The 8,964-nt window shown below is 55.8% G+C and overlaps 1 protein-coding gene across 1 annotated transcript in view; it reads left to right on the forward strand.

Moving 5' to 3' along the window:
* The window catches only part of SPNS2 (SPNS lysolipid transporter 2, sphingosine-1-phosphate), a 33,617-nt gene that overhangs the window by 24,124 nt on the left and 529 nt on the right, over positions 1-8,964 (forward strand). Inside the window, exons 4-12 of the mRNA XM_037495361.2 lie at positions 3,279-3,430; positions 3,663-3,729; positions 4,921-5,063; positions 5,335-5,487; positions 5,597-5,786; positions 6,177-6,242; positions 7,999-8,097; positions 8,186-8,349; positions 8,829-8,875. Of these exons, the coding sequence (XP_037351258.1) occupies positions 3,279-3,430; positions 3,663-3,729; positions 4,921-5,063; positions 5,335-5,487; positions 5,597-5,786; positions 6,177-6,242; positions 7,999-8,097; positions 8,186-8,349; positions 8,829-8,871 (1,077 nt within the window). The 3' untranslated portion in view covers positions 8,872-8,875. The remainder of the gene's footprint in view (positions 1-3,278; positions 3,431-3,662; positions 3,730-4,920; positions 5,064-5,334; positions 5,488-5,596; positions 5,787-6,176; positions 6,243-7,998; positions 8,098-8,185; positions 8,350-8,828; positions 8,876-8,964) is intronic.

The raw sequence follows: 8,964 nt of genomic DNA on the forward strand, positions 1-8,964 counted from the left end.
ATCACTCAGCTTGAGAAAGAAAATTGAGCTAACGGAAACCCAGACTCTGGGATATGGCAGATGGTCAATAAATGGTTATTTCTGTACTTTGTTTCAAAGAGGAGATAAGCTACTTTTCAGGTAGTGAGTTTCCTGTCAAGAGGGGTGTGCGAGCAACCCTTGGGAAGAGGGAAGAGCAACATATGTCCTCAGGGAGCTTTCAGCCCAGGAGAGAAGTGAGGAGCCCCCTGTCCTGTCCTTGGGAACACTGAGGCTGGGGGTGGAAGATGAGACAGGAGCCCCTACTCTCAGGGTCTTCAAGATGTGCTGGGTGCTTAGAGTCCTCCCTGAAGAGAGAGCAGCTTCTTGAAATCCATGGGGCCAGGGAAGGAGGAGGTGACATTTGAGCTGGGCAGGTAGGATAAAACAGGCCTTTTGGTGAAGAGAGCATGGGAAGCTGGAGCAACTCCATGAAAGCAGAAATGGTGGAGAGTTGAATGAACAGGGAGGGGAGCATCTGGGCTGAGGAAGAAGGCAGGAACCAGGTTGGAGGGTCTGGGTATGCTCCTGAGGATAGTGCTGTGCCCTGGAAAGGTCTGAAGGTCGTTCTGATTTACAGTGATTGAAGGGAGGCTGGAGGTGAGGGCAGAGAGAATTGCAAGTTTGGGGGAACAGCTTTGCTTCACAGAGGACAGTCAGGAAAACTGCAGGCCCCGAGTGTTAGGTAGAGAGTTACGTTAAAAAATGGGTACTGGACCAGAAGCCTCTAGGGCTCCTGTGGGCCTTGTCTGTCCCTGGCCAGGCCCCTGGTCATCTGACTTCTGGGGCTCTCTGGAATTGACCAGTAAATCCAGAACCATTATGCCAGGGCTGGGTCTAGCTCTGAGTATGTGCGTGTGACGGGGGAGCTCGGGCAAGAAGATAAGCAGAGGCAGAGAGAGAAACAGACATATCACCCCCAATTAATCTATAAATTCATTGCACTCACAATCCAAGTCCCATGAGGGTTTTTAGTGGACCTTAGCGATGTGATTCTAAAGTTAATTTGGCGAGAAAATGCCCAGGAACAGCCAAGAACATTGTGAAAAATAACAATGAGAAGGGACTTACCCTGTCAGTTATCACAATATGACTTTTCTAACTAAAATAGCAGAGGGCTAGACTAAGAGATCAATAAAACAGTGTCCTTCTTCCTATGAGATTGAATGTAGGATGAAAGTTGCATCTCAGATGAATGGTTTTGGGAAAATTAACTATCCATCTCAATCAAAAATAATCTGGTTTGCATTTCAAACCATACCTCAAAATAAATTCCAGATAGGTGAAAGTAAAAAAGTAAACTCTAAAAACCCAGAACTGTAAATCGATAAGGACAAATAATCCAATAGAAAGATGGGCAAAGGGTAGGGATGGGCAGTTCCAGGAGCAGATACCCAAATGGGCAATAAATGTAAGAAAGATGATGCTTGGCCTCTGGAGTAACCAGGAAAATGCAAATTAGAACAATGAGGTACCATTTCACACCCATTACATTCACAACAATTAAAAAAGCTGACAATACCAAGTGTGATTAAAACTGCTGGTGGGAGTGTAAATTAGCAGAGCCTCTTTGGAGAGCAAAATGGCAGGATTTTGTAAAATTCTAACTGTACGTCCCTACAGCCCAGTCTTCTGCTTTCGAGGTATATACCCAAGAGAGAAACTCCAGCTTCAGCGTGAAGAGAGTAATGCATGCAAGGATGTTCACTGCAGTCTTATCATAGACAAAAAGGAAAGCAATTTAAATGACCATGATGGGGGAAGGAGTCCTGGGGTAAAATGGGGGTGCATTTGTACTTTAAGATTCTGGATAGCAAAAGAATGAACTGGACCTGTGTTAACTAGCATAAGTGGGTTTTCAAAAAATAAGATTGAAAGTAGCAAGCTGCAGGATCTGATGAGTGGAATGGTCCTTTTAATGTTCATTTTGCACAAGCATGCAGGGGACACTAAGTGGTGTCCTTGGTACTCGTACGTGCAAGCAAAGGCAGAGACAGAGTCACAAGAAATGCTGGAGAGAAGTTTCTAGGGCAGGAGTGAGGAAACAGCATGCCCTGTCAGTGAGGACTTCAGTTATCTGCTGCTCTGGGATCGAGGAATGGTTGCAAAAGTCCACCCCATTCTTGTGCTCTCTCTCTCTCTCTCTAATCTAAGCAACAACATAAATGATAAGAATATTTTAATCATCTTGGGATGGAGGAGGTTTTCTTGAGCCAGATAGAAAATGTAGAAGCCATTAAAGAAACATCAGCAGATTTGATAGCATCAAATTAAACAAAACAAAATAATCTGTGTGTATGGTGACACTCCCTATAAACAAAGCAGACAAAGAAAATGATGAGGATCTTTGTGACATGTATAATAAATGACCAATACCCACAATACACAAAAAGTTGATCCAAATCAACACAAGAAAGACAAACAGTCCATCAGAACTAGACAAAGGCTGAGGACAGATGATTCCCAGGAAGAGAAGCAGAGCAGAGGCTGGGGAAGACCCAGGGATCGACAGAGTGAGAGAGTGTACTAGTTAGAGAGGCATGGAGATGGATGGGCCGCGCCAGCGATGCAGGGAGAGGGCCGGGAAAGAGACAGGCCGACAGAGAAAGGGCAGCAGAGAGATCAGGAGGAGGACTGGATGTGGGCGACACTGGCCGGATGGGTGGTCAGGGTGGGGCTGGGGAACGATGACCAGGCTGGGTTCTCAGGCCCTGGGCAGCTGGGGGGACAGAGGGACCGGGTCCACATCAAAGGGGGCATTTCCATCAGCAGCTGGCATGGCCTCATCCTAACCAGCTCAGCTGGGCTTTTTCTCTTTGATGTGTGTATGGGGAAGGGTCACTGAGCCCACGATGCTGCCCTGCCCCCTCCCCACTCACACTGGGTCCTCAGTGTTGCTAGGGCCAGCACAGCTTCCCTGCCTGGGGGAGGGTCAGCGACTGGAGGAGTGACCAGAAGCCCCCAAGGTGGGTCCAGAACCCAGAGAGGAGGTCTCACAATTGGGGGCAAGGGGACCCTGTGCTTATGAGGACATTCTGAGCCAACTCAACCTGTAAAAGACCTATCCCAGCCTTGGGTTAACCAGATTCAATCACACCCACTCTACAGAGGGGGAAACTGAGGCCCAGTTTCGCCAGGAAGGTGTGTAGTTATTGGTGAGGCATGGGTTAAGCTCCAGGCTCTGGGCTCTGCAAGGGGGGGGGGGCAAAGCGGGGGCCACGAATTAACAGCACCCAGCATTTTCTCCCTCTCCCCCACAGCACTTCTGGCTGCTGGTCCTGTCTCGGGGGCTGGTGGGCATCGGAGAGGCCAGCTACTCCACCATTGCACCCACCATCATCGGTGATCTCTTCACCAAGAACACCCGCACGCTCATGCTGTCTGTCTTCTACTTTGCCATCCCGCTGGGCAGGTGAGAGCCTGGGACACCAGGGTTTGGCTGAGGATCTGGTTAAGGTCACCCTGGACCTCTGACCACTCCCTCACCCTGAGGTTTGGCCCCTCTGTGGCCTAACCCTGCAGGTGGCCAGCATTGGAGAAGCCTCTGAAGCTGCTCTCCAGCCTCAGGCTGTGCAGTGGGGGTGGGCAGGCGGCCTGATGGCTGCTGAGCACCCCCTCTCTGACTGTGCCTGTCTTCTTGCCAGTGGCCTGGGCTACATCACCGGCTCCAGCGTGAAGCAGGCAGCTGGAGACTGGCACTGGGCCTTGCGGGTAAGGACATCCCCAAATCAGCCCAGGCTAAGCTTCCCACCTCAAGGACCTGGGCTCTTCTACATAAGTCAATGTTGAGGTGTTGGGGACCCAGGTATGGAGGGAGCCAGATTCAGCTCACCACCCTGGGGGACCCCTAGTCTGAGAGGATGAAGGACACTCCCACCATGCCAGGAAATTCCATGTCCATGTTGGCGCTTCCTGCTTCGACCCCTGGCCGGGTGCTGGGTGAAGCTGAGACAAGCCCTCTGTGTGGGGCCCTTGGGGTCTGAGGCCACTTCCTGTCCCGAGGGAGGATTTGGGGCAAGCCTGCCAAGGCCCAGGACAGTGCAATCAGAGGAAACAGAGATCCCCAGTTTCGCGGAGGAGCGGAAACTTAAGACAAAGTGTTTTTTCCTCAAAAGCAGGAAGGAAGCAGCCTCCGTGGAATTTCTTGATGGGGGCTAAAGGGGGACATGGAGAGGAACTCCCCAGTCTGTGGGCTCCCAGCTCTAGTGGGGGTGGGGGACAGATTTCCCTGTTCTCATGAGCTGGTGGAGGGGCTGGGATCTTGGAATCCAGTCTGCCAAAACGTGCCCCTCCCGTCAGGAAAGAGGCCTAGTGCTTTGGAGATTCTGTTCCTTATACTGGGCTGGATACAGGGAGCAATGAAAAGGCCCCTGAGACTCTCTTTTCCTGGAACATGGACTCCTCCTAAATGATAACCTACCTGATCCGTTAACTAGACGCTTTATGCTGGGCCAGTCCCTTCCCAGTGCTCTCCCCAGGGTGAGGAGCTGGCTTGGGGAAATTTCTCAGCCCCAGGGTGCTGGGCAGGGCTGGTATCTGACTCCCTGTCCCCAGAAACTCTCTCTCCTCTCCCAGTCATCCATGTCTGCCCATCTACCTTTCTTCCATCCGTCCATCCATCCTCTTACCATCTGTCTATCTCTCCATACATTTATCCAGCCACTCGTCCATCCATTTCTCCTTCTGTCTGATCATCCATCCCTTCCTTGAGTGCCACCTCCCATCCTGCCCCTGGTCTCAACAGTCCAAACCCTGCACTGACCTCATCTCCAATGGCTTTGCTGGCAGGGCAGTCAGGAAGTCTGGGCAGATGCTACCCCAGAGCCTGTGCGCCCTCCTGGTGCAGCAGAAACAAAGACCATTGGGTCCTGATGGCTAACATGGTGCTGCCTGTCCCACCAGGTGTCCCCGATCCTGGGCATGATCACAGGAACGCTCATCCTTGTCCTGGTCCCCACCACTAAGAGAGGCCACGCTGACCAGCTCGGGGGGCAGCTCAAGGCACGGACCTCATGGCTCCGAGACATGAAGGCCCTGATCCGCAAGTGAGTGCTCTCGGCAGGGGTGGATCCGCTGGGAGGGAGAGGTGCTGAGATGAGGGAACCTTCCTGTGGGGCAGCTCCCGAGGCCCTGCTGTCTGCTGGGAGTGAGTGTTTATTGCTCCTGCAGCCTGAACCCTCACTCCAGGGCCCACAAGGGCAGGCATTTGAGGCCACCTGGCCCTGGGAAAGGTGTGATGGAGAGAAGGCAGTCTCCTGGGCTCTGATGTCTGGGACAAACCCCTCCACTCAGTGTCACTGTCCTGCCTCTCCCCAGCCGCAGCTATGTCTTCTCCTCCCTGGCCACGTCGGCTGTGTCCTTCGCCACAGGGGCCCTGGCCATGTGGATCCCGCTCTACCTACACCGTGCCCAAGTTGTGCAGAAGACAGCAGAGACATGCAGCAGCCCACCCTGTGGGGCCAAGGACAGGTGGGCCAGGTTGTGGTGGCGGGGTGGTGGGGCACTGGATGGAACACCAGCTCCTCTCTCCCAGCCACGGCCCCCTCCAACCCACGCCCACTGCCCTCTGTCCCCACAGCCTCATCTTCGGGGCCATCACCTGCTTTACGGGCTTTCTGGGTGTGGTCACGGGGGCAGGAGCCACGCGCTGGTGCCGCCTGCGGACGCAGCGGGCAGACCCCCTGGTGTGTGCAGTGGGCATGCTGGGCTCCGCCATATTCATCTGCCTCATCTTCGTGGCCGCCAAGACCAGCATTGTGGGGGCCTATGTGAGTGTAATGGGGGGCGTGCAAGGGTGGTGGTGGGAGCCAGGCCAGGGCCCTGGAACTGCAGATGCAGCCTGGCTTGTGGGACCCTCCCGCCCCGTGGGGAGGTGCCAGTCCTCTCTCTGCCTGCCCCTGTTCTGTCCAGGACCTGTTCAGGGCTCTGGGTGTCTTTCAGGCCTGTCCAGGGCTCTGGGTGGGCAAGGATTGAAACTTGTTGATAATCCACAAATCCCTTGTGAGCCTGACTGCTGGGAGATGCAGGGTCCCAGGGACAGCTGGAGCGCTTGGGGTGGGGGTGGGGGAACTCCTCGCCAGCAGGCAGGGTACGGGGGACAGCCCAGACCGGTAGTGGGTGGCAGGGCCCTGATGGTCACTCTGATCTCTCCTGGGCAGATCTGTATCTTTGTCGGGGAGACGCTGCTGTTTTCTAACTGGGCCATCACTGCGGATATCCTCATGGTGAGGCAGGCTGTGGTTGCCTCGTGCTGTCCTAGGCCTCTTGATTTTGGGGGGCAGCTGGGGAGGACGGGTGAAGAGGTGGGAGAGCTGGCAGGGCTTGGGTGTGGGAGGAAAGGAAGGCATGTAGGGAAGGTGAGCTGGAGGCAGGGAGGGAACAGAGATGTTGGGGTCTGCTTGGGGCAGGCCTGATATCAGAGGGTTGAGTGGGCAGGATGTGGGGGTGGCGTGGGGAAGGGGACGTCTGCAGGCTCAGGTTTGTGACTGGGAGGCTGGCAGTACCAGGCTGGCACTGAGGCGGAGCTGCCAGCCAGCGCTCCTCCCCCGGGATCTGAGCTTCCATGAACCCTGCCCCTCCCAGCTCAGGCTGGGTCCCAGGCATGCTGAGAGTGCCTGCGGCTGGGCCGGGTGGACAGAGCCCGTCTTCACGGGGCCAACAATGGACTCCAGACCAGCCAGCCAGGGACAAAGAGCTGTCTCTTATGTCCCTGGGCAGGGACGGGCGCAGCCTGGGAGGAACTGGGAGGGACTGTGGCCCTGGTAAATTGAAGTAGTTAAGGGGTAGCGGGAGATGGGTGACACCTGGTCCTGTCCTGGGGGTCCTGCAAGTCAGGGTGAGAAGAGGGTTGGGAGAAGGGAATGTAGAAAACAAGGGTGGGGAGAGGGTTTGGGCAGGCCTGGGGGCAGGAGAGGGAATCAACCCTGGAAGCCTGGTGATCAGTTGTCCCTGTGTGTGCGTGCATATGTGTGTATACATGCATATGTGTGTGCGCATGTGTGTGCGTGTGTTTTGGGGGTGGGGGAGGGATTCTGTCAGCTCCTCCAGGAAGCCTATCTTGCATGACTGGAGCTTCTCTGCATCTCCTCCTCCCCCTCTCTCCACCCCAACTCCAGTCCATGCAGGTGCATGGCAGGGCTGGGGTGGGGGGTCATAGCACATGTCTGAGTGAGGGAGTGAGTCTGTATCAGCTGCTATTGATGCAGGGCAGGCTCTCTCCCTCGCCTCTGCCCCCAGGGGCAGCCCCAGCTGCCAACAGGGTTTGGGTCCCAGGGAAATCATGTCCCATTTTACTGTCACAGCCAAGTGACTAATTATTGCTGTAAATGGGGCCATGCAATCCTGCTGCATCCAGGTCTCCCTCCCACTCCATAGTGGGGTGCCCAGTAGGCACTGGCTGTTCTTGCAGACCGTCCACAAAGGCTGGCACTTGACTAGATGAGGCAGCTGGAGCTCAGGGGCAGGGGCCTGTCTAGGGGTACCCACTGAGCAAACTGCTGCTCCTTGCTGAACTTGGACACAGGGCCTACTGGGTCTGATGGGGGAGGAGCATTTGGGCCTGAGGCTGTTGGATGAAGTGGAGGCTCCTGGGCAGGGTCCTGCCTCATCACCCCCCTATCCCAAGTCAGCCTCTGTCTTGCTAGTTCCTCATGGAGGGGAAGCAAGTTGGGTCTAGCCTGGGGGGATGGAAAGGCAAGAGGCCGAGTAATCAGGGTTCTGGTCCCAGCACTGCCTGACTCCAGGAATTTATGCCTCTGGGCCTCAGTTTCCCCATGATCACTGCACTTGGCTCTCTGACAGGCCTAAGCAAACTGGTCTCACAAGTTAGAGGCCTGGCTGGAGGAGGGACAGGTTAAGAGAGTGGGGGTTAAGATAACAGGGCAGGGTGTATGGGTTGGGGGAGAGAGGAGGCAGGCTTCGTGCATGAGGTCAGGTGGGGGCTCTGGCTGCTCTGGCTCTGACCTGCAGCTTCTTCCGCAGTATGTGGTCATCCCCACGAGACGGGCCACTGCCGTGGCCCTACAGAGCTTCACCTCCCATCTGCTTGGGGACGCTGGAAGCCCCTACCTCATCGGCTTTGTGAGTTCTCTGGGAGGCAGAAGGGGCTGGTGGGTGATGGGCTTCAGGAGGTGGCCCTGCACTGATGCCCACCCCCCAATTCCTGCAGATCTCTGACGTGATCCGCCAGAGCACCAAGGACTCCCCGCTCTGGGAGTTCCTGAGTCTGGGCTACGCGCTCATGCTGTGCCCCTTCGTGGTGGTCCTGGGTGGCATGTTCTTCCTCGCCACTGCGCTCTTCTTCCTCAGCGACCGCACCAAGGCAGAGCAGCAGTGAGTGGGGGTGGGGTGGGCCTGCTGTCCTGGCTGTGACGGCCCCCTGCCTGGGGGGTTGGAGGGTGAAGTGGTTTGCTTGGGGTGGGGAGGTCACTTGACTGTTGGGGTCCAGGCCCATTCCCCAAGCCTTCCTATCTTGTGATGCTGCCTCCAGCTCACACCCAGCATTGGCCTGGGGTGGTGGGAGTCCTCGGTGGCTCAGGCTCTTTGTGGTTCTTCTCTGGAGTTAGCTGGTTTTCAGAGCTGGGACCCCTCTCCTTCTTTTTCTTATTTTCTGACTTCTTTCTCCTCTCCTCTTTACTCCTCTCTCTCTCTCCTCTCCCCACCCCTGGCCTCTCCCACCTCCCCCTGGGACTGACGAGGTCCCTGCCCAGCACTTCCGGTCAGCCGGCCCCCGTGATGCGATGTGCCAGAGCAGTGCCCGGGCCCGGCCCCCGCTGATCCGCCAACTTGACCCCCGCCCGTCTCTCCCCCAGGGTGAATCAACTGGTGATGCCGCCAGCATCCGTGAAAGTCTAAGGTGGTGAGTGCAGGCAGGGGGCCGAGGGCAGGGCTCTTTGTGAGGGAAGGGTCAGGGCTGGGTGAGAGAGGAAGCATTTTAGACTGTACTTG

This window comes from Talpa occidentalis, unplaced genomic scaffold, assembly GCF_014898055.3.
Source record: "Talpa occidentalis isolate TD23 unplaced genomic scaffold, MPIMG_talOcc4v2.1 talOcc4.7, whole genome shotgun sequence".
In the NCBI taxonomy this organism is placed as follows: Eukaryota; Metazoa; Chordata; class Mammalia; order Eulipotyphla; family Talpidae; genus Talpa; species Talpa occidentalis.